Source organism: Suricata suricatta, chromosome 9 (assembly GCF_006229205.1).
Source record: "Suricata suricatta isolate VVHF042 chromosome 9, meerkat_22Aug2017_6uvM2_HiC, whole genome shotgun sequence".
NCBI lineage: Eukaryota > Metazoa > Chordata > Mammalia > Carnivora > Herpestidae > Suricata > Suricata suricatta.
The window spans coordinates 110,958,617-110,983,328 of NC_043708.1; the positions used below are offsets into that span (position 1 = coordinate 110,958,617).

At 48.4% G+C, this 24,712-nt stretch overlaps 1 protein-coding gene across 1 annotated transcript; it reads right to left on the bottom strand.

The window, feature by feature from the left end:
* Positions 1 to 2,158: 2,158 nt before the first annotated feature.
* Positions 2,159 to 7,624, bottom strand: RPP25 (ribonuclease P and MRP subunit p25). Its single transcript, XM_029952910.1, has 2 exons — positions 5,226 to 7,624; positions 2,159 to 2,393 (listed from the first exon to the last, which is right to left on the bottom strand). The coding sequence occupies exon 1, from the start codon at positions 7,413 to 7,415 to the stop codon at positions 6,774 to 6,776; it is 642 nt and encodes a 213-aa protein (XP_029808770.1). The 5' UTR covers positions 7,416 to 7,624; the 3' UTR covers positions 2,159 to 2,393; positions 5,226 to 6,773.
* Positions 7,625 to 24,712: the final 17,088 nt, after the last annotated feature.

Consider the following 24,712-nt stretch of genomic DNA (forward strand, 5'->3'; position numbering starts at 1 on the left):
GACCTCAGTCAGATGCTAAACTGACTGAGCCATCGAGGTGCCCCTAAATTACAGCTCTTTTTCTAGGGCAGGGCAAGCTGTCATATGGGTAACAAAGCATGGAGGTGATATGGACAAATATACCACCGTGGTCACCTGAGAATCAGGGAGAAAGGAGAACAGAAGGAAACAGCCTTCAAAGGTAATCTTGTGGGGCCACCATTAGTTGTTGTTGTTGTTTTTTTTAATTTTTTTGAGAGGGAGAGAGCCAGAGGTGAGAGGGGGAGAAGCAGAGAGAGAGGGAGACAGAATCCAAAGCAGGCTCTGCTGACAGCTCAGAGTCTGACACGGGGCTTGAACCCATGAACTGTGAGATCATGACCTGAGCTGATGTCAGACACTTACCTGACCAAGTCACCCTGGTGCCCCAATGGCACTTTTTCACAATGTAGTTACTTATTTCTATTATGTAATTCCTAAAATATTACTTTAAAACGTTTTAATTTTTTAAAATTTATTTATTTTTGAGACAGGGAGAGGACAGTGGGGGAGGGGCAGAGAGAGAAAGGGAGATACAGAATCCAAAGCAGGCTTCAGACTCTGAGCTGTCAGCCCAGAGCCCATTGTGGGACTTGAACCCATGAACCGCAAGATCATGACCTGAGCCAAAGTCTGATGCTTAACCACCTGAGCCACCCAGATTCCCCAAGATCCACGCTTTCAAAGTGAACAATTCAGTTGTAGTATATTCACTAAGTTGTGTTATCACTATCACTTATTCCAGAACATTTTCATCACCTCAGAAAGAATCTCTCTACCCAGTGGCACCCATTAACTCCATCCTAAGCAACTACTCATCTACCTTCCCATCTCTATGGATTTGCCTATTCAGGACATATCATATAAACATAATCATATGATATGTGGGGGTTTTTTTGTGTCTGGGGTCTTCAAGGTTCATAATGTTTTCAAGGTTCATCCATGTTGTATGTAAATCAGTACCTCATTCCTTCATATGGCAATTATACTCCATTATGTGGATAAACCACATTTTGTTTACCCATTCATCAGTTTCCATAAACCATTTGAGTTGTTTCTACCTTTTGGCTAGTATTAATAAGACTGCTGGGGATATTGTGTACCAACATTGTAATGTTTTCGTGTGGACATATATTTTCAAATCTTTGGGGTATACATCTAGTGGTATGATACGGGTCATGTGATAACTGTGTTTAAGTTTTTATTTAAGTTTTTGAAGAATTACCAGATTGTTCCAAAGCAGCCTCTACTACTTTGCATTCCCGCTAGCCATATATGCAGGTTCCAGTTTTTCCACATCCTTATAATTTATTTTTTAACAAAGAAAGATAAGTCTTTGTAACTGTTTGAGCTGGGTCCCACACCCTTTTGGGAAATGGGCCCAGGGCAGGGGAGCTCTGTCCTCTGAGTCCATTAGCTGCTCTTCAATAGGGATCTCCCTCCAGCTCCCAGCTCCCTGAGCCCAGTCTCTCTTTCCCAGAACCACCTATAGGGGGCAGCTCACAATAGTTCTTCAACAGTTCCGTTTCTCTACCCAGAAAAGGGTTCAAACTGTGGCTGAATGTGAAGGGAAAGAAAAGGGGATTTAGTTTCGTATCTCTCCATCCAGTGTGAGTGCTGTTCTCTAAATTTTAGCTCAGGGAATAGTCAAATCTGCTTGACCATCAAAAATCATATGAAGATCTTATTAAAATGCCTATTTCCTGGTTCTTTGCAGAAGATTCTGATCCTGTTGGTTTGGAGTCCAGCCCACGTATTCTGTATTTTTAATAAGTGCCTTGGGTGATTCTGATGAACCATGGTTGGGAAACAAGGTATTATATCCTTTATCCCACAGCAATCTGGCCCATTTTGCAGAGAAGAAAGCTGAGAGGCTCAGTGAAGAATTAAGTTGCCCCAAATCAGAGTCAACTTGACTTTCTCCAAAGCCTATGGTTTGTTCAGTATGACACCAGGTACTGCATTTACTAGCACAGGCCTGCAGAATAGAGAGCCTCTCTCCATGCAGGACTGGAAATTCTGATAGCAAGGACCTTGGCAAAACACCCTGCATTCCACTTCCCTATTTCCACTGAATACAGTGGGAATACCTATGGTTTTTTATTCCTAAGGCTGCTGTAACAGACTAGCATAGACAGTGTGACTTAAAACAACAGAAATTTATTCTTTCATAGTTCTGAAAGCTAGAAGTCCAAAATTAAGTTGTCGGCAGGACCATGCCTTCTCTCAAGGATCCAGGGAAGAATTGTTCCATGCATTTTTCTTAGCTTCTGTTGTTTGCAGGCAATCCTCAGCATTCCTTGGCTTGCAGCTGTGGTACACCAATCTTTGTCTACGTCTTCAGATGTTGTTGTTTTTCTCTCTGCATGTCTTCTCTTTTTAAAAGGATTCCAGTCATATTGGGTTAATATACATACTTATAATACATATAATATACATATTTCAGTATGACCTCTTCTTACATACTAATTACATCTGTAAAGACCTTGTTTCAAAATAGTCACATCTGCAGGTACCAGGGTTAGGACTTCAAAATATCTTTGGGGATGTGTGGGGGAGTCAAACTTTAACCCACAATATCTATGACAATCGGCAGATGTCAAACAAACCAAAATCCTCATGTTGGATGTACAAACCCAATCACTAGGGTGACACTTAGCTTTTTTTTCCTAATGTTTATTTATTTTTGAGAGGGAGAGTCAGAGTGAGAGCAGGGAAGGGACAGTGAGAGAGGGAGACACAGAATCTGAAGCAGGCTCCAAGCTCCTCACTGTCAGCACAGAGCCCAATGTGGGGTTCGAACTCACAAGCTGTGAGATTATGACAGAGCCAAAGTCAGACACTTAACCTACTGAGCCACCAGGTGGCCTGACACTTAGCTTCTTCTGAACCTAAGGGCCCAGATGGGAAGAGAAGCTATGGTGGGCACAGGGGAAGCTGGCTATTATCCATGGGGCTTGACAGTTAAGGAATTTGATGTGGCATTGGAACAATTCATAAGTCTGGCTCAACCAGACTTTATTTACTCAGTTAACAGCTCTGTGGGCTTCCTGTGTGCCAAGAGCTGGGTAGGGAACAAGACAGGCAGGATCCATTCAATCATGACATCTGGTTTATTGGGGCGACTGACAACCAGAGGATCACACTAATGAATGCACAATTACAAACTAAGATCTGTGCTCTAAGAGGTCCAAGGAGACCTTCCTGTGGCTGTATTTCCTTCCTTCCTCGCTCCTTCCTTCCTTCCCTTGCTTTTTATCAATTACCTCTCTCTTGGGAGGCCTGCACGTATTGCAACATCTCCGTGAAACAGAGGGGACTAGCAGTGTAGGCATAGCAACAACCCAAACTGCAGATTAATGGAGTAGAGGCCAGGAGACGGAGGAGGGGTGGAGTGCACCTCTTGGTGCAGTGAACATGCCCTGGCAGATTCATGGTTAGCGGACAACAGCTCCTAAAGCTTTTACCAATGTGAAACTGTAGACTCCTCCCCTCCAAAATCCCTTTATTGCCTGGCCCTTTGGTAACATGTCCCCTGGGAAGCCAGGAGGGCAGGCCAAGCCCTGGCCAGGGTAGGGTTAATGCCACAAAGAAAAGTCTCACTCTGTCCTGGCAGTGAAATCCTACCCAGCCTGAGTAGCTCTCAGATCTGTCTCCGTCTCCATCCTTACTATCATTGTCCCATCTCTTACCTCCCTGTGGCCTCCAGGATCCAGTCAGGCCCCTTCCAAATCCATCTCCCACCTACACAGGCATCAGAGGGCTACTTCTCAAATGCCAGTCAGGCTGGGACACTCCCTGGCTCCCATGGGCCTCCCACTTCAGAGAGGACCCCAGTGACCTGGCTCTGACCTGAAGTACTCCAGCCCCACCTGCCACTCGCCAGGCATCCTTCAGATACTTGTGGCTGCCTCAACACCAGACAGAGCATCACCTCTCTTGCCTGACCAGTCCTACGCAGCTGGCTAACTCTGGTCCTTGGGGAACCAGCTGCATCAGCACCTCTGGGTGCATTAAGCACCCCTTCTCATGGCTCCCACCTTCTCCTACTATCATTGCATTGTTGTAACTTTCTTTTCTTTCTTTCCACCAACTGGGACATCCTTAAGGCAGAATAATGTCGGATTATACTGTGATTCTCGCCCCCGCCCCAAGCCTCCTGCCCCAGCCCCACCCTGTGCCTAGAATGGGATTTGGCACAACAACAGCGAAGTCCCATAATGCCCAGCTGGAGGTCCACTGCCCAGTGACCACAGGCTCTGGCCTTGGGTTATATACATTTATGTTCCCAAAGGGATTTTGACTGTGTGAAGTGACAATTTTGTGGGTGTGAGACTTCACTGCCAAGCCAGGGCCCAGGAAGCTCCTGGATAGAGGTCACCATTGGAAAGATGGGGTCTCCCAGAGGAGCTTCTGCTCCCTCCCATTCTGCCACTAGTCAGCCATCTCTGAGGTGCTCCTGTAGCCGCTCCCCCCTTATTCCAGCACTTCTCAGGTTCTCACCTCAGTCTTGGTTGGGGGGGGTATAGGAATATCTGTCACCTTCCTTTGGAGCCTGCTCCTGGGTCAGCAGGGCCAGAAGATCAGTGAGGCAGGGATAGGGTGCTCATGGGTGCTGGGTGCCACTGGCACCCATGAGCACTTATCAAAAAGCCTAGGAACTGAATGTGCTGGGGTGGAGTGGGGGTGCAGAAAACAAACTGTTTCATTACCTGCTTTCGGGCATGGGAGGCAGAAGCTCAGCCCACCATAGGGCAGGTGAATGCCCTAAAGGTGGGGAAACAAGCCCCTCCTCCCCAATGCGCAGGTTAAGTTTCTAGGCAGGAAAGGGACTTCACTGATTCCTGGATCCAAAAAAGAAAGCCTCTGCATCCTCCCCTCCCTGACAAGCTTCTGCTCACATAGTCTTGGTGACTAGCAATCAGGACTTCTGATACTGGTTTTGGGAAGTTAGCCCTTTTCCAGAACCAAGACCAATCTTCTGTAAGCTTCTACCATGCAGAGCCTCTTCCGCACAGATAAATCCCTTGACCCTTCCCAGGGACCCATCAAGAACAAGAAAATGGGTGGGGGGGGGTGGAAGGCAGGCAGGGCAGCAAACAGTGCCAGAGTCTAGATGACAGGGCTCACTGATCCAAAGCTGAAGGAGAAATATAGGTGGGGGACAAATCCCTGAAGAGCCCCTCCTGTCAGCTGCAGAAACTCACCTCTTGTCGCCGGAATTTATTCAGGGTTCTGCCAGCGAAGAGACTTCCATTCTCCCCATCTCTCTCCCATCTCCTTTCCAGAGGTGCTGCTGAGTTGCACGTGGTAGGGTCCATTTCTAAGATCCTGGGGCTATATGCTGCCCCCCACCCTCACCTGCTAGACTTCTTACAGCACACAGCACCCATCCCCCCACCCAACTGTGAGCTGGGCAGAGAGGCTTATGAGGCTGTTATCTCTCAACTGACAGCTGTGCGGTGCTGGAGGCAGCAGCTTATCAGGGAGCCTGCAGTGATTCACAGCCTAAGTTCCAGCTTCTCTGCTGAATAGTAATTTCCAGCAGTAGATTTGTGCTTAGTCTCTCTCCTCCCCCTCTCCCAAGGGTGTGCTGTCCTTTCTGAGAGAGAGCAGTGAAGGGGAGATCCTCCCCATTGTGATGAGGGGTTTTGTGCCAGCTTTCTGGATAAGGCTGTCAATTGGCAGGAGGCTGTGGGTTTAGGGAGCCCAGTGAGGTGCGCCTCCCTTGGCAGTGACCCCCAGAAGAGTTCATTGGTACTTGCCTTCCTTTCCTTCCCAGAAAAGCAATGTGTTGCTCCCTTTCCCTCAGTGGTAATACATCAGGGGACAAAGGCCCCCATCTGGCCACCAGCCTCCGAGGCTAGAGGCAGCCAGGGAAGGCTTGGAGAGGGAGAAGCCAAGGACTGGGCAGTGGGCCTCTTGCTCCATTTTAAAGCAGTCCAGTCTTTGTGCCTGACCCTGAAGACTCCAAAGGCCAAGGACTCCAGGCTGGCAGAGACTGAGACACAGGGCGCAGGCCAAAGCAGCCTTCACATAGGCTAAGTGATAAGGAAAAAACCTGAGGCCAGAGTCTTTTGTGTGTTTGTTTTATTGGAAGCAGGTCTCCAGCTGTGGGATTAAGGGAGTAGGCACAGAGTTCTGTCCAGGGTCTCTCCTCCAGGGCCAGTTGGGAAGGGGGAGGGCTGTTAAAAGAGCTAGAGCCCATCCATGGAGGCACTCCTGCACTATGATCTCAGGATGCTCCTTAAGAGCAGGGTAAGGAAAAATAGAAGGAATGAATAGGTGTCCCCGGGGACAGGCAGAATAGACTACCCCCCACCTCGGATACCCTGCCCTCGAAGCAGTCGCTTTCTTACCCCAGGCCCTTAGCCACCAACGGAGGTGATTCCAAGAGCTCTCCTGGGCTTCCAACACTCCAGGCCCCCCTCATGAATACTGGATGTCTTTAACTCTTGGGGGTCTTTAGCAAGGCTCAAGAGTCCCACTGTCCACCCCCCCCCCACTCCCCAGGAGGTTCTAATATGGCTCAGAAAAGCTGAAGGTGGAGTTCTGTGTCCTCAGGCGACACAAGTGGAGGAGCAACCATCCACGAGGCTTCCCTAGGGTCCTTGTCTTGTTGCCTTGTGCTCCATGCTGACAGTCTGAGGAGCTGTCTCCAGAGCACCGCGGCGTAAAAGGTTGGAGATACGTCTCAAGGTCGAGGCGCTGCGGGTGAGCCCCAGCCGGTCTAGGTGGCTCAGACCCACGAGTTCTCAGGCCGTTCGGTGCTCCTCCGTAGCACCTGGCTCGTGTTGTGACCGCTTCGCAGAGCCTTCATCAGCCGCGGGTTCTCCAAGGCTCCTCTTGAACGTCGGTGCGGTTGGCTGGGACGAGGGTGCAGGATGGGAGTTCGGGGGCTGATAGCCGGGTTGGCAGGGATCCAGTGCATCCTTGGAAAGTAGGATGGCGAGGCTGGGCACATTCTTAAGTACGCTGAGACTGGCGGCAGGCTCACCAGGCTCCTGAGCCGGTGTGGGCCCCGGCGGGAGGCTCTGCCACACCTCGCGCACGCTCCGGTAGCGCAGCCGCGTGACCTGATGCAGGCCCGCCAGGCGGCGCTTGAGGATCTCCGCGCACGTGACGGTCTTGGTGGTGGCCCGACCGCAGCCGCTGAAGACGATGGCGCGCGTGGCTGGCTGCGCCATGCTGGCGGTGGCGAAAGCTAGCAGGTTCCGGATTTTGCTGCCCTCTTTGACCCGCATGTGCACGGCTCCCGGCGCCAGGTCCGCGAAAGGGCCGGGGCTCGGGCCGCCCCCCTCGGCCCCGCCCCCCACCGGCGCCTCCTCCGAGCGCACCTTACGGAAGTTCTCCATGCGCCGTCGTTGCCCGGACCGCTGGGACGCGGGCTTTGCCATGGGGCCGCCTCAGCCCCGGGGCTGCATGGCCGCCGGTAGCGCCCGGCAAAGGCCGGCCGGAGTAAGGGTGCGGGAGCGGCGTGGACGCTGTTGGGTGGGGTGGGACGGCGTGATCCTCACCTCCGACTTCTCTCCTGTGGGCGCTGCTCTACGCCGCGCTCTAGGCGCCCAGTGCTCCGCGCCTTTAGCTGAGGCTCCGCCTGGGAGGCTGGAAGCCGCCCCTACCGCCAGGCCCCGCCCCTAATTCGGCTCGGCCCGCCCCCATCCTAGCCTCTCCCGCCTCCAGGATCCAGTCTGGAGCCAACCCTCATAAACGGACAGCCTAAATAAAAACTGCGTTTGCGATGCAAAAACCGCTTCAAGCCGGATCCCTGAGCCCTTGCGCGTTCCAACTGAAGGCCGCCCCTTGTCCCCTCCCAAGGAGGGATTGCCTAGAGGCCTGCTGGGGCCTCTTTCCCCACCCCTCAGGGGAACCCCCAGCCCCCACTCCGTCCCTCCCGCGCCGGAGCGGCTCTTCTCGCCTCAAGGGCAGCCTGGGCACGGTCAGCAGAGTGCGGAGGCGCTGGCTGCCGCTGCGCTCCGTGCTGCCCTCGGACTACGTCGCGGCGTGGTCTTCTCAGTGTGACCAGAAACTGGGGTATCAGCCCACCGCGTCTGACAGGAGCTGGGGGCTTCCGGACCCCGGTACAGTCCTGGGCCGAGGGGGTGAAGCTCTAGGCCAGGCTGACCCGGAGGCGAATGGGAAGAGAACAAGGAGAGACCTTATCTTTTTTTTTTTTTTAATGTTTTTTAAATTTTATTTTTGAGAGACAGAGACAGCATGAACAGGGGAGTGTCGGAGAGAGAGGGAGATACAGAATCCGAAACAGGCTCGAGGCTCTGAGCTAGCTGTTAGCACAGAGCCCAACGCGGGGCTGGAACCCATGAACCGCGAGATCATGACCTGAGCCGAAGTGGGACACTTAATCGACTGAGCCACACAGGCGTCCCGGGAGAGACCTTAACGAGTGGAGTTAAGCTTCCTCCATGAAACGTCCACTTTTAAAGCTGCATATTTCAGGGTAAAGCAGGCACTGTCCCCGGTAACGTGGAGCCCCCTTCTTCCCAGGTGGTACTCGTTGTTTGTCAGCCTTAGCCTCCCCCCCCCCCGCCCCCACTAAGATCCAGTGGGTTCCTTTTTCAAAACGGAGGCTGAATCAAGTAGGTTTTGAGAGGGAAAAGAAATGTGGGAAGTTGAAGCCTCGGGGGCGTTACGAAGCTACTGGATGCCCTTCTCCGGGAACTTCACAGGACCGGGAGAGTGGCCCGACCTCCTAACCAGGAGACGTGGACAGTGACAGAGAGGTTGGGATTGAAGGACAGCTGATGGTAGAGGAGTTAAATGGAGCTAGACACTCCCTAGAACTGCCCTCGGGCCTTGCCCTTCACCCTCCCGCCTCCCTCGTGCACGTGCATAGTCAGACGGAGGGGCAGACCTGATCCGGGTAGTGGGTACTACCACCGGGCGTAGTGGGGAGGCTCCCGGAGAGCTGCGGCGGGCGAGAAACCTTAAAGTGAGGGCGTCTTGACAGTGCCTGCGGGGAGCTGGGTCCCAGTCTTGAGACGGGGCTGCCAGGGTCCGCTTCTTCCTTCTCGCAGCTGTTCTCGTCCTAGCTCTTGGCCCTGCCGTTCAGAACCCGGACTGACCCGATTTATCGCCCCTTAAGGAATGGCTGGAGCGGTGAACCTCTGCGCCCCAACGTATGAGAGACCGTCTCCGGCCTGGATCTCCTGCTCGCACGCTGGCCTCAGGGGCTCTCGGGGCCGCGTTCCGCTTGTCACCAGGGCTTGAACTCTGCCCCAGCTCCCGCGAGCCCCACGAGGAACGGGCACGGCAGCCTCGTTAGAACACAAAGACTGACTGCAGCGCGTGGCGGGGCCGCAGGGAACCTCAGGCAGCAGTTTCGGCTAGGCCTGGAAGAAAGTCCTGGAACGGGTGAAATCTACGTTAGAACGGGCTGGTTAGGGAAGAAGCGAGCTGTCCATCTGCAGGAGTATGCAAACCTAAGCTGAACTTTCACTTGGAGGAAATATAGGCAGGGTCAGCAATTTGGAGGAAGGGGCCTGGGAGTTCCGGTTTGCGTCGTGTTAGCACGCGGCTGTTCTGCGTCCGCTTGGGTTGGCCCTCGAAAGCACCCCTCTCCCCCTTTCTACTACTGCCGGCTGTAGAAGACTCGAATTCACTTCGCTCCCCAGTAAAGGGAGAGCGCCAAAAAAAGCCCGCATTCCCTCCGGGTGTCCTCCCCTTCCCCGCTCCCTCTGCAGCACTTAAAATGTAAATGTACATCATGATTAGCCGCCGGGTCGCTAATTACCGCTGAAGCCATTCATTACCCTGTCAGCGCGCGTCCTAGCCTGCCGGCTGTGCGCTCCTGCTGGGCGGCGGGGTGGCTGGGCTGGAGGGGTGGAAGTGGAAGGGGTCAGGAGCGGGGAACTGTGTGTAAGGGTGAGGACATTGGCCGGGAGGAAGCGGGGGCGGGAGAGGGGCCCGTGGGGGTGTAAAAAACAGGCGGTGATATACCCGCGCAAGGCAGGAAGAGGGGAGAAATGCTCAGACAGCTAGGAATGGGGACGGGGGGAGGTAGCCAGGATGGGGGGGGGTGCGATGTGAGAGAGCAAACCGGGACGGGGAGCCGGACGAAGGGAGAACACGCGGGGAGGCGCAGGAATCCCGGAGAAGGGGCGAACGCGGTTGGCAGAGGAGTAGAGGGCTGAACTATGAGAAGGTGGGCAAATATATGTGCGTATCAGTGGCGCATACCCCGCGAGGGTTAGAAACGTGGAAAGACAGTCAAGGTTTTCAGTTAAAAGAGCTGGGTAGCACCATAAGTATTTTTTTTAAGCGCGCGGCGGGCGGTGGGGGTGATCTATTTCCATATGTGTTTGTAGATATAGATGTATTTTTAAAATATCTTTAAGAAAAGAGCATACTGCATCTGTTGCCTCTGAGGAAGCATCCAGTTTTTGTGAGCCTCTTTAAGAAAAGAACTGCTAAATATGAATACGGAATTAAGCACAGAGCCTTGGAACAGCCTGTGTAAATGAGGTACTGACCTTGTAGCCTGAGCTTCATTGAGCTTCTTTTTCCACTATGTGGCCTTGGGCAATTTACTTAACCCCCATGCCTTGGTTTTCTCACCTGTGAAGTGGGGTTAACATAGGAACCTGCCTCATAAACTGGTTGGGTGATGGAGACACATAGCGTCTTAGAAACTTGGCTGGTAAATTCTCGGGAAATGTTGGCTAATATTTTTCGTATCTTATTTGAGATTAAGATAATTTTTTTTTAATTTTAAAGGGAGGAGGGGGGCTGCTGAAAGGAAAGGAAAACGGGCAAAGCCCTGGTAAGAGCAGTTTTCCCAATATGTTAGAGACTAGTTATGGCTCCTTAGACTCTTCATTTTTAGAGGAGGTGATGGGGTGGTTAGGCTAGAGTCCCTGCTCTTGCAAAAGGACCTTTGCAGCAGTGCGTCCTGCCTCTGTGGACAAGTCTCTTCTCACCCCAAGACTGGGAGATACCCCCAAGTGCAGGACAGGTCTCCTCCTCCAATGTCTCCAAAGGCAAGAAGAGAATGGGGAACCCCTAAAGCTGCTGGTTCTAGTCCCAGCTGCTCTGGATAAGGACTTGGAAACATGCAAAGGAGTCAGGAACTGAAAAATTCGAAGGGGGCTGGAGGGACCTCCAATTAATCAGGCACCTACCAAGTGCCCAGCAGTGGGCCAAGTACTCTCACAGATCTATTCCCTGATTCAGTCTTTATAATCTTCCTTTTCATCATTGTTTGACAAATATGGAAACTGAGGGACAGAGAGGTTAAGTAACTTTGCCCAATGCACCACAGCTAAAAATTAGCAACCACAGGTATTTGAATGCAGAGTTTGCTGACTTTACTACCTCACCTAAGTATAAGAGGGAAGGAAACTTAAATGATTTGAGTTGCTCGGTAGGTATGAGTTGGTTTTGGGAAAAGTGGGGTTCCTACAGTGAGGAAGATATATTGGTTATCTATTGCAGCTTTAAAGAGTACCTTCCCCCAATCTCAGCAGGTTAAACAAAAACATTCATATATTACACAGTTATTGAAGGCTAGAGATCCAAGAGCCGCTTGTAGGGGTGGTTCTAGCTTAGGGTCTTTCCTGAGGTTGCAGCCAACATATTGGCTGGGTCAGTTCCTTATCACATTGGATATCTCCATAGATGTGCTCATTACAGATTTGTGGGCTTCCCCCAGAGCAAGTGATCAGAGAGAGGGCATGAGCAGGAAGCCACAGTGCCTTTTGTAGCCCAGCTTCCTCTGAAGAGAAATTAGGTTCTACTTCTTGAAGGGAGCAGTGTCAAAAAATTTGTAGATACTTCAAAACCACAGCAGAAAGGGAGTGTTTGGGAGGTAAATGTGGGAGGAGAAGCAATCAGGAATCAATACGTTGAGGCAAATTAAATCAGGAAAGCCGGATTTATTTCCTGGCATACGGAGAGCACTTAAATGTTTGCTAAATGGGTGCATGAGTGACAACTTTTCTAAGATTGCTTTCAAGACTTCGGTCATGGGCTTAAGAGCAGTCACCACCATAGAGGGCTCTCTTGAAGGATGCATGGGATTATAGCTATCAGAGCTCTTGGCAACTTTAACAAGGCTAGGTAGGAAGCCCTGAGGGGGACTTGGTCTGAGAGAGTGAGCTCACTCGAGCTCAAAGGCTCCACCTTGAAGGAGTCCCTGCCCAGGTTTGATTCCTCTTCTCTTAGACTAAGTCTCAAGCCCTAGGGCAATGCTCTAATTTCAGCTTCCCATCTCTGTCTATCCTCCCCACTCCCAGCCCCAGCCCAGCCTCCTTACCATGTCTCATTTCCAATTATTGCTTTTGCCCAAGGGCCAACAACAGCCAAGCCTCTGCCTTCAGGCTGCTCCTTCTCCTGTGCTGGCTCTGGCCCTACAGATGAAGAATAGAAGCTTGTGGTGCAGACCCAGTGAGCCATCAACCTTCCATGAAATTCCATTTCTTTCCTAGCATCAGGCCGAGTCACCTGAGTCCCAAGAGGAAGAAGAGGAGAGGGGATATGCGGGGAATACGTGAGGAGACGGGAGTGCAGGAGGGGGAAGGAGAAGCAAAAAGCCATTAGAGCTGTTTCTCCATCTTCCCAAAAGTTGGGTGCTGCCACTACCTGCCCCCTCCCCCATCTTCCTTCCAGACTCCAGAGGCAAGCGTAGTATAAAGCCACTCACCTGGGCAGAGTTAGAGTTCCCAGGACAGTGCTGATCCCTAAAAGACGTCCTGAGAACCTGCAGTGATCCCTGAAATCCCTATTATTGCTTACACCTTTGGATCAGCTCTATACTCAGATAGAGAAGATAAGGTTATACTTCTAAGGTGGGAATTGAACCAAAGCCAAAGAAACAGGGTGTTTGAGAACCTTGGGGTGGAGTGGAAGGAAGGTAGATAGCTGATAAAGTGAGGGAATAGTTACCAGTAATAGCTGACATTTACTTAGCACTTACTGTGTGCCAGACACTGTAGTCCATGCTTACCGCGTACTAACTCATTTCATACAACAAGCACTATGCAGTAGCCACTACCCATGTCATAAGTAAGGTAGAGCCAGATCCAAAGTCGGACAGCCTGGCTCCAGAATCTGTTCTTAACCATGGCACTTGACCCCCTGCAGGAGGAAGGGCAGCAGGACTGAAAGCCATCATCTTTAGGCCTCCCTGGTTATGCATAATGAAGCTCCTAGAACTCTAGGGTACAGTTGTGCTCTGCCAGCACTTGCCTGGGATGGGGTGGCACCAGGGCTGCTCTTCCTCCTCCAAGCACTACGGTGCTTAGTTTACACCTTCCTAGAATTAAAACAATCCTTCAGGGGTGCACTGAGTTTTCTACAAGTTATACAATGCTCACCCATCTGACTCACAGACGCAGCTAGTGCAGCGGTTAAGAGTATAGACTCCGGAGCCCATTGCCTGTGTTTGCATCCCAGCTCTGCCACTTGCTAGCTGTGCCTTTGGTCAGGTTTGGAACCTCCCTGTGCCTCGGTTTCCTTCCCTGTTAAACAGAAACGGTAGTGTTGGTGGTAATAGTACTTACCTCCTGGAATTGTCAGGTTATCCTCTCAATACCTCCATGGGGTCATTGCTCCCACTTTTCAGAGACAGGCTAAATCCCTTGCCCAAACGCTCAGCTACTGAGCAATAAAGCTTGTAGGCAAAAAGAAGGTGGGGTAAAAAAAAAAAAAAAACGAGAGAGAGAGAGAGAGAGAGAGAGAGAGAGGCAGAACAAAATGTTAACCTCCATGAGGCAGCCAGGACTGTTGGGTCCCAGCTGTTCGCAGGCAGGAATGCAGGCCCAGTGGTTTTATTTGTCTTGTGTGTGATTTAACGGTTTTGGCTTCATTTCAGTGGGGAGTGGCTGTATCAGCTTTTTTGCATGCGATGCATAAAGAGCCCTTCTCCCATCATATCCTGTTGGAGTCAAGCTTATGAAAAATTGTGTCATTTTGTTGCTGTAGAGGCATCTAGGGTCTGGAGCACTGGGAAGAAGCCAGGAAACAGTTCTCTCTTCCCTGGGTCACCTCTCTTCCTGGCAATTGCCCCCTCCCTCTCTGTGGTGGTGAGAATAGAAACAGCTCTTTCTACATAACACTCCTGTTGGCCACCCCCATGCTCCCCACCCCACCCCCCACTCCCATCCTACCAGCCTAGGACAGAGTCCCCACATCAAGCTGGATGAATTGAGGCTCCTTCCAGTTCAGGGGCTACCTGGTTAAATCCCTTTATGGCCATGAGGTTTCCCTGTTATCGCCAGGTAATTAATTTTATCTTTCCTTCTCTTGAGTAAAAGATGAAGTTAACCAAGTGTGCCTGCCATCTATTGTTCTGAATTAAGTCACAAGGTGCCCTGTACATACTGTCCCGGAAGATAAATTGTATATATTCCAACCAGAGAAAGAGCACATTTTGTTTGCAGAATTTCTGGAAGAACTCTCTCTGCCTAGAAATTGTGCATATTTGCTGATTAATGACCTTCCCGGTGAACCTGCCTTGGAAAAGGTAATAGAGTTATGAGTGGATGCCACTAGCACCTGTTGTTTCTGTCCTCCAGAAGTCATGGGGACAGATCTCTGAAGTATTTGTCTTTTATATTTTTATTTTTTAAATGTTTATTTTTGAGAGAGAGAGAGAGAGGGAGAGAGAGAGAGAGAGAGAGAGAGAGAACGAGTTGGGGAAGGACAGAGAGAGGGAGACATAAATCTGAAGCATCCTCCAGGCTCCGAGCTAGCTGTCAGCACAGAGCCTGACATGGGGCTCAAACTCACAAACTGTGAGATCATGACCTGAGCTGAAGTTGGACGTTTAACCAACTGAGCCACCCAGGTGCTCCCATTTTACATTTTTAAAAATCATTCCTAACACCAAAGTACTTTGTAACCATGAGTTATTTACCGATATTTACTATATTATAAATTAAAATTTGGAATCTAAAAAATATTTATCTATAAAGTCATTTAAAATAACAATAAACTCATCACATGGGAACATAAAAAGCATTTCTTTATTTATAAATATTTTTGTTTTTATTTTTATTAAAAAAAAATTTTTTTTAGTGTCTTATTTTATTTTTGAGACAGAGTACAAGCAGGGAGGGGCAGAGAGAGAGGGAGACACAGAATCTGAGGCAGGCTTCAGGCTCCAAGCTGTCCGCACACAGCCCTACGTGGGGCTTGAATTCACAAACCATGAGATCATGACCTGAGCTGAAGTCAGACGCTTAACCAACTGAGTCACCCAGGTGCCCCTATAAATATTTTTTAAATATTTCATTTATTTTTGAGAGAACATGAGCAGGGAAGGGTCAGAGAGAGGGAGACACACAGTAAATTTTTTTAATGTTTTATTTATTTTTGAGAGAGAGAGAGACAGCACGAGCAAGGGAGGGTCAGAGAGAGAGGGAGACACAGAATCTGAAGAAAGGCTCCAGGCTCTGAGCTCGCTGTCAGCAAAGAGCCAGATGAGGGGCTCAAACCCACCAACCATGAGATCATGACCTGAGCTGAGGTCAGACACTTAACCAACTAAGCCACCCAGGTGCCTCAACATATATTTATTATATTTTCCAAAACAAACACACAAAAAAGTAGTGAGAAGTGTGGCACTGTTTTACAGTTTTGCAGATCTCTTTAATGTATGCATGAATACAAGACAGCTGAAGTCCCACATCTGCTTCTGCATTTAATTGGTTATAATAGGGGACTCTGGGTGCCTCAGCTGGTTAAGCAACCAACTCTTGATCTTAGCACAGGCCATGATCTCACAATTTGTGACGTGGAGCTCCAAGTCAGGCTCTGTAATGATAGCACAGCCTACTTGGGATTCTCTCTGCCTCTCAATCTGTCCCTCCCCGACTCATGCATACACGTGTTGCATGCTCTTGCTCAAAATAAATAAATAAACTTAAAAAAAAAAGAGACCCCTGGGTGGCTGATTCCGCTAAGTGTTCAATTTCTCTCAGATCATGATCTCGCAGTTTGTTGAGTTTGAGCCCCACATCAGGCTCTGTGCTGTTGGCGAGGAGCTCATTTTAGATCCTCTGTCCTCCTCTCTCCTTGCCCCTACCTCGCTCATTTTCTCTCTCTCAAAAGAAAAGTAATAAATTTCAACTCATCATTCAGAACGCATCACTTTCTAATAACTTTGTGACATTTTACTCTTAATGTTCTTGAATTAATTTATGCTTCTCATATCTGTGTGGCAGAAATACTACAGGAGGGTGCGCTATGGTGTGTTTTTGCCCAGCACAGCATTTAGTAACATCGTATTGGTAGCTTGAAATCAGCCTTGGGAGAAGTACTTACATCACAGAAATTGACAAACACTACAAATACGAGCTTGGGAACCCCTGGGTAGCTCAGTTAATTAAGTGTCTGACTCTTGATTTCAGCTCAGGTCATGATCTCAGGGTCATAATTTCAGGGTCGTGAGATCGAGCCCCATTCAAGCCGTGTGTCAGGCTTCTTGCTAAGCATGGAGCCTGCTTGGGATTCTCTCTGTCCCTTTTTCTCTGTCCCTTCCCCCTTCTCTCTCTTAAATAAATAAACACTGAAAAAAATACAGAGCTTGACTTATTGTTATTTTTGTTTTTGTTAATTATCTATGCTCATTCACCAATTGTAAATGTAGGCTGTTATGGAGACAAGATTAAAGGAAAAAACCAATGGAAGGATTTATTCTGTGAGTCTCAATTGGCTGTATGGAATTTACAATAAGCTTTTTTTTATGTTTTATTTTATTTTTATTTTTGAGAGAGAGGGAGGGAGGGTCAGAGAGAGAGGGAGACACAGAATCCGAAGACAAGCTCCAGGCTCTGAGCTAGCTGTCAGCACAGAGCCCGATGCGGGGCTTGAACCCATGAACCGTGAGATCATGACCTGAGCTGAAGTCGGATGCTTAACTGACTGAGACATCCAGGCATCCCACAATAAACTTTTATTGTATGTTTTATTATGTCATGTTACTCATCCTTTATATCAGGAAACCTTACAATAAATATATATGTACATTTTTCCCCCTAAAGAACTGGTTGTTAAACATTTACCAAACACCGGCTCAGCTGAGGTCCCCAGTCCCTGAGACTGGCAGTGGGGTGGTGGTGTGCAACACAGATGTGGGTCTGCTCCTTCAGCCCTGGCCCAGAACTCACTCAGTCTGATGGCAAGTTGTTACCTAGGTAACAGCACAGCACTAGGTGGCGGGGAAGGAGGACGCTGAGGTATTTAGTCCAGGGAGGTGCTCAGAGAATCTGAGACTCAAGTAGGCACTCAAAGGATGAACAGGAATCAGCTAGCTGAAGGACCCACATGAGCTGTTTATAGAAACAATAGGGACAGCAGATGGAAACTTGAGGGACGCAGGGTGTGGTATGCCTGAAGGTAGGAGAGAAACCAGCAGGCCATGTGGTGTTCCTCCTGGCCCTGTGATATCTGGAGGGTGGGGAAAGACCAGCTTTTACTTGACAGGGTCTTCCAGAAGAGTAAGAATTTCTGAGCAAAGGAACAAGGATGGGACTCAGATGAGGGGAAGAGAGGACAGTGTACTTAGAACTGTAAGCCTTACTGGGCAGCTGGAGTGTCTGTAGGGGAGGGTTTGCAAGAGGTGAGGCTGGAGAAGTGGCCAAGGGTGAGGTAAGGAGGGCTGTGAGCCAAGCTCGCTCGGGGAAGGTGTTTATAGGAGTCGTGGGAAGCCTCTGAAGAGTGGCATGATTAAGATCCCTGTGGCTGCTTGCAGGAGAATGGCTTGAGAAGGTGTCAGGTGGAGAAGGAGAAAGACTGGAGGATGTGATAACTTTGGGGACACTACTACAGAGATGATGGAATTGGGGAGTAGGTGTGGGGATGTAAAAAGGAGAATTGATTCTGAAGGTATGGAGAAGTAGAATTGATAGGACTTAGCTTCCCAGGGTCTGGCTTGGATGACAGAAGATTGGCACAATCATTTGTTTTAGGTTTATTTATTTACTTTTGGGAGAGAGAGAGAGAGAGAGAGAGAGAGAGAGAGAGCGCGCAAGTGCATGTGAGTGGGAGAGGGGCAAAGAGAAAGGGATAGAGAGAGAATCCCATGCAGGCTCTGCACTGTCAGAGCAGAGCCTGAAGTGGGGTTTGATCTCATGAACCATGAGCTGAAATCAAGAGACACTTAACTGACTCAGACACCCATTTTTGAATCATTTTTGAACAGTACTGGTCAGTTATTTTGTAGAATATCCCTCAATTTGATTTTTCTGATGTTTTCTTGTGATTAGACTAACGTGCATTTTTTGGGCAAGAATATCACAGAAGTCAATGAATCATGTTGGGAGGTACATGTCAATATGTCTTATTACTAATGATAGGACCATTCTTGGAGGCAGGATCACTGGAGGAAGAACAAATACAGGGAAAGGTCTGGGTTTCCAGTTTGGCATAGAGCTGGAGTGCACAGGAGAATTCAGACCAGAGACAGAGCTCGAGGAATGTCAGACACCACAGATGTAGCTGATAACTTGAGAGGGGGTGAGGTTGCCAGAGGAGAAAGGTCAGCTGAGGAGGGAGAAGCGAGACAGTGGGGGTAAAAGGAAGACTGGTTTTGCAATAAAGCAGCAGGTAAGGATTGGAACAGTTCCTATGGATTTGGCATCTAAGAGCTCAGCCAGAGCCCAAGGTCACTACCCCCTAGGCCCAGGGTCAGGCTGGGACTTGTGAAAGGCATCTTTTTTTTTTCTTTTTGCAGTTGGTGGGAGCCAACTTTGGATGGGCTCCTCTTCTTCTTCTTCTTCTTCTTCTTCTTCTCCTTCTCCTTCCCCTTCCCCTTCCCCTTCCCCTTCCCCTTCCCCTTCCCTTCTCCTAAATAAACCATGAGATCATGACCAGAGCCAAAATCAAGAGCGAACTGCTTAACCAACCTAGCCACCCAGGTGTCCCAAAATGTTTATTTACTTTGGGAGAGAGAGCATGTGTAAGCTGGGAAGGGAACAGAGAGAAAGGAGGTGAAAAATCCCAAGCAGGCTTCACACTGTCAGCTCAGAGCCTGATGTGGGGCTTGAACTCAGGAACTGTAAAATCATGACCTAAGCCAAAATCAAATGCTTAACTGACTCAGACACCCAGGCACCCCTGAATGGGCTCTTCTGTTCTAACTCAACAAGTAAGCAGTGGGTGTTGCATGTTCAGAGCTGCTGGCTAGACTATAAGAGGTGGTGGTGAGAAGATGAGCTGTGTGTAGGCCAACTTGGTACACAGCACACACAGCACCCAGTACTTATATCTGCCAGCAGAGCAACCTAGCGGTGGAAAATGAGCTCTTGCAAGTGTTAGTCACTACAGGCGTGGGTGCCCCCAAGTGGTCTATTGGAGGCACTGATTGTAGAAGGAAAGCCGTGACCAGGACTTGTAACACAGCAAGAGGTTGGGGTTGTGAATCATCATAGACGCAAGCTACTCCCAGGATCCCCATCTTTTTAAGCTAACAACACTTTACTGAGTCATAATTTACATACAATACTGCACACCTATGTTTTCAGTTTAATAAGTTTTGACAATTTCATATAACTTGTAACTACCACCCAAAACAAAATCTAGAATATTTCCATCACCCCAGAAATTTTTCTTCTGTCTCTTTCTAGTCAATCTATACCCCAATCAGAAATCATTATTCTATTTGTATCACATTAATTTTCTGTTGTTAAACTTTGGATAAGTGGAGTCATATAGTATGGTATTTTTGGGGGGGGTCTGGCTTATTTTGTATTTTAGGTTATAATGTATTTTAGGTTTATTCATATTGTTGTACATATCAGTTGCTTATTCATTTTTATCCTTGAGTAGTATTACATTGTATGAGTATACAACAATTTGTTTATCCATTCTCTTGTTGATGGCTGTTTCCAGTTTTTAGCTACTATGAATATATTTGCAACAAATTTGCAAGTCTTTTGTGAACCTATATTTTTATTTCTATTGGGTTTACACCTTGCTAGGTCAAACAGTAACTCTATGTTTAAGTTTTTGAGCCACACTATTTTCCAAAGTGGCTAAAATATTTTACAATCCTACCAACAGTGTATGAGGGTTCTGATTTTTCCACATCTCCATTAATACTTATTATCTGTCTTTTTTATTATAACCATTCCAATGGACGTGAAAGGGTGTTTCATCAAGGTTTTGGTTTGTATTTCTCTGATGACTAATGATGGTGAGCATGTTTTCATGTGCTTATTACCATATGTATATCTTCTTTGGAGAAATTCATTTCTTTCTTTCTTTCTTTCCTTCATTCCTTCTTTTTTTCCTTCTTTCTTGTTTATTTCTTTTTTTTTTAATTAATGTTTATTTACTTTTGAGAGAGAGATAAAGAGACAGAGACAGAGTGTGAGCGGGTGAGGAGCAGGGAGAGAGGGAGACACAGAATCTGAAGCAGGCTCCAGGCTTGGAGCTGACAGCACAGAGCCCAACACAGGGCTCAAACTCATGAACTGTGAGCTCATGACCTGAAGTCAGATGCCTAAACTACTGAGTCACCCAGGCACTCCTAAAATGTTTATTTCTTTATTTTGAGAGGGGGGGAGAGAGAGAGCGAGCGAGAGCGAGCGAGAGCACTAGCTTGAGTGGGGAAGAGGCATAGAGGAAGAGAGAGAAAGAATCCCAATCCCTGACTTGAGACTCAATCCCACGAACTGTGAGATTATCACCTGAGCTGAAATCACGAGCTGGACACTTAACTGGCTGAGCCATTAAGGGGCCCCCATGAATTCTTCATATATTCTACATGCAAGTCTTCTATCAGATATGTGATTTGTCAATACTTTTTTCTGTTCTTTGGGTTGCCTTGGGGAGTTTCTAGTCTGGTGGGGGATACAAGACAAACACAAGGAGCAGGGTAGTAAGGAGGAGGTGTGGAGGGGAAAGGCACTGTGTGGGGAGGCCTAGGGTGAACTCTCTAAGTTTCACTGGGTAGTAGGTGGGCTTGTTGAGCTACTCTGATATTGCCATGGTTCTGGAGGCAAGAACATGTGTCATTGTAAATGCAGTGCTGTGTGATCAGGCATATATGCTAAGTGTAGGGACTTGGCATCTCGAAAGACCAGGAGCATGGAGTGGGATGGAGGGAGAAGGAGAGGTTCTTTCTTTTCTTTTTTTTTTTAATGTTTATTTATTTTCAAGAGACAGAGAGAGTGTGAGCAGGGGAAGGGCAGAGAGAGAAGGAGACACAGAATCTGAAGCAGGCTCCAGGCTTTGAGCTGTCAGCACAGAGCCTAACGTGGGGCTTGAACCCACGAACCGCGAGATCATGACCTGAGCCGAAGTCGGCCGCTTAACCAACAGAGCCACCCAGGCTCCCTGAGAAGGTTCTTTCTTAGGTAAGAAGACTCCATACTGCAAACTTTCACAAGACTAATGGGCTACCTTGGAGGCAGCATGATGTGGCTTAAGAGCCATGCGGACTTGGGTTTATATCTTGGTTGTGGTAGATGCTACTACATAGTGCTCTTTCCATACTTCCTTAACCATTTCAGATGGCTTCTTACTGCAGGCCCCTGGCGCTTTCTGCATGAGGGCTTTCTTTGGTCAGAAGACTCACAGGGAAATCTAGAAATGCCAGGAGAATCCCTCAACACTCAGCTACCTCATTTCTTTGGTGGGACAACTGTGTTGCACTCTATACGGTGTCCCAGAGGTCCCCAGTAGGATGGACCCCTGCCCCCCATTGCCCATAGTGGTAACCTGGTCATTTTTGCACCTTGCATTTTTTTATTCACTGCTTTGTTTCAACTTCCTCCATGCCTCTACTGGTGCTTCCTGGAATCAGCTCTCAAATAGACTATTAGTACTCACATCCTTATCACGGTGTCTGCTTCTGGGGAAACTCAACCTAAAAATACTGGTTCTTCTGTTGTTCCTTAAATACATCCATTTTATTTACTTGGGCTGAATACTTTACCTTTCTGAACCTCACTGTCCTCATATACAAATTGGGGATAATAGCACAACTTCATGGAAGAGTCATGAGGCTTAGGATCTCACTTAGACATATTAAGGGTTTAGTTAATGCTAGAGAAATCCTCTTGTATTTTCAGTTGCTTACTGGCCTGTAGCATATATATTATCCCACAGACCCTTTGGTGGACATGCCTCAGTAGCCATAGCTGGGCAAGAAAAGACAAGCAGCCTGGAGCTGCCATCTGAATGATTGGATTATTGCTCCCAGTTACTTTCTCCCTCTCTGCAATAGAATTAGACATCCTCACTGTTTTCATGCCTTGCAAGACATCATGTCTTTCTGTCTTTCCTGCATTAGCCATATGACAAGCTTTGGTGAGTGGCATGTGACATTCACCACATTTGAGAAGAAGCTTTTTATATATTATTGCATGGTTTGGCTCATGCTTTTTCATTCCTGCCCTCAACCATCAGAAAGACATATTCCCAGTGCCTGACACAAGTATAAGCAAACACTGTATCAGGCACTGTCCATGTGTTACATGTGTCTACGTGTGTTAATTCATTTCATCATCACAGGAAATGTAAGATACAGGTCCTGCTATCACCACCCTTATTTTTAAAATTTTTTAATGTTTTTTTAATTTATTTTTGATACAGAGAGAGACAGAGCATGAGAGGGGGAGGGTTAGAGAGAGAAGGAGACACAGAACCAGAAGCAGGCTCCAGGCTCTGAGCTAGCTGTCAGCACAGAGCCCGATGCGGGGCTCGAACCCACGAACGTGAGATCTGACTTGAGCCGAAGCCGGAGGCTTAACCGACTGAGCCACCCAGGCGCCCCTCACCACCCTTATTTTATATGTGTAGAAAACTAAGGTTGAGTAAGAATGAATACCTTGATCAAAATAACACAGCTGGAAAAAGGCAGGTAGTCTGCTTTCTATGTCCATATTCTGAACCACTGTACTATGCTGTTTCTCACAGTAGTTGATCAACAAAAGATTGTTGAATAAAAGTTCGGTTAAATGATTCTCATTACTGATAGCATTGTTTGCTTTCATTTACCCACATTCTAAAGGTGCAATCCATTGGGATAAAGATGGACTTATGACGTTGGACATGGATACTTTTCTTGCCTTAGTTGTTGGAGAAACTAAAGGCCCTTCTGATTCTCCTGATTGGGAAAAAGTCATCTGTGGTCATCAGATGGGAACCTGAACATTTTTCCTGTAGGACCGACATGAACTTCAAAATATCTCCTGTAATTTCCATGTGGATCCCACACATGTACTCTGTCAGCTCCAATGTGGACCTCATACTCCTCTGTTAAAGGCTCATGGGAATCTCTATATCTTTCCTGAGGCTCACATGGACTCCCAGAATCTCTCCTGTAGGAGCCGTGTTTGAAACCTCCTCAGGATTCCATTCTTCGTCTTATTGGGTCCTCCTCACAGCTCTGTAAGTCAGTGAAAGCTTGCATTATAGCAGGGACAGAGAGCAGTGACCATGTGAGTGAATCAGGCATAGGACTAACAGCAGTACCCAGTGTCCTACCTTGTAGCACATGACTCTTTCCTCCTGATTGGCCTGGTGGCTAAATTATGCTTCCTGCTCAACCCTCCATAGCCCCCGAGGCTCCCTCCCTTCTCTTTCCTCTCCCTCACTATTTCTTGTGTGCCTTTCTTCACTCCTACCCCCTTTCTATCCCAGCTGTGGGAGTGAGGCCCCACTCCCAGCAGGCTAGTGCCAGACAATGGGCCCTTATTCTGGGCAAAGAATCCCCGCAGTGTCTCCCACCCACCGAGGCCCCCTTCCAGGCCTAGTATGGTGTGAGTGGAGGGCACTGTGGAGGGCAGCAACCATTGGCTGTCAGGAGAGAGGGTGGTACTGGCAGTAGAGATCCCACAGGAGGTTTACAGTGTAAACACCATTTACAATAAAAGGTTATCTTTCACTCCCAGCCCCGTCTCTCCAACAGGGTCTCTCAACTGTCATTAGTTCTGGGTTGTTAAATATTTATCCTTGTTCTTAGTCTCTTCATTTTTTTTCTGTGCCTGTCTTTCTAAACTTCTGTCTTTCTATTCCTTTGTGTAGCTTGCCTGTCCTTATTTCCCATCTCTTTCTCACTTTGTGTTCTCTCTCTCCTATCTTTCCATGTCTTTGTTCTTTCCAAATCTTGATCTCTGTGTCTCTCTCTCTTTGTCTCTCCATGTTTTTATGTCTTTATGTTCGTGACTCTCCTCGTCTATGTCCATCTTTCCATGGATCTATGTGTTCATTCTCCTTAGTTCTTGTCTGTCTCTTCATGTCTCATCTATAATTTTCCATCCTTTATCTTCTCTCTGTCACTTTGGGCCTGTGGATCTGAAGGACCTTCATCAGTTATCCTGCCCACAAAGCTCTTTCTTTCTCCTTCTTTCTGGTACATTCCAGCAGCCCTTGGGGTCAACATGGGAGGTTATTCTCAGTTTACAGATTTGGAAGATGAGGCTCTGGCTGCTGGTACCAGGCTCCCATCTTTGGGTCTTTTTCTCTACATTCTAGTTCTACCTATACTCTTGGTCTCTTTGTGCCCGCCAACCACCTGATCTGCAGAGCCTGGGAACTTAGCACCTCGGACAGTTCCTGTTAGGTGCCAGGGTGGCCTGGCCTTCCTTCTCGCGAGCGCGGGAGGAGCGGCCCTAGAAGTGGCGCGGGAGTCTCGCGAGAGCGGCTGCCTCTGCGGGCGCGGGTGGCGCGGGCGCGTGAGGAGCCGGCGGGAGCCGCGCGCGCGCGCGCTCCCCGCCCCCAGCCCCGG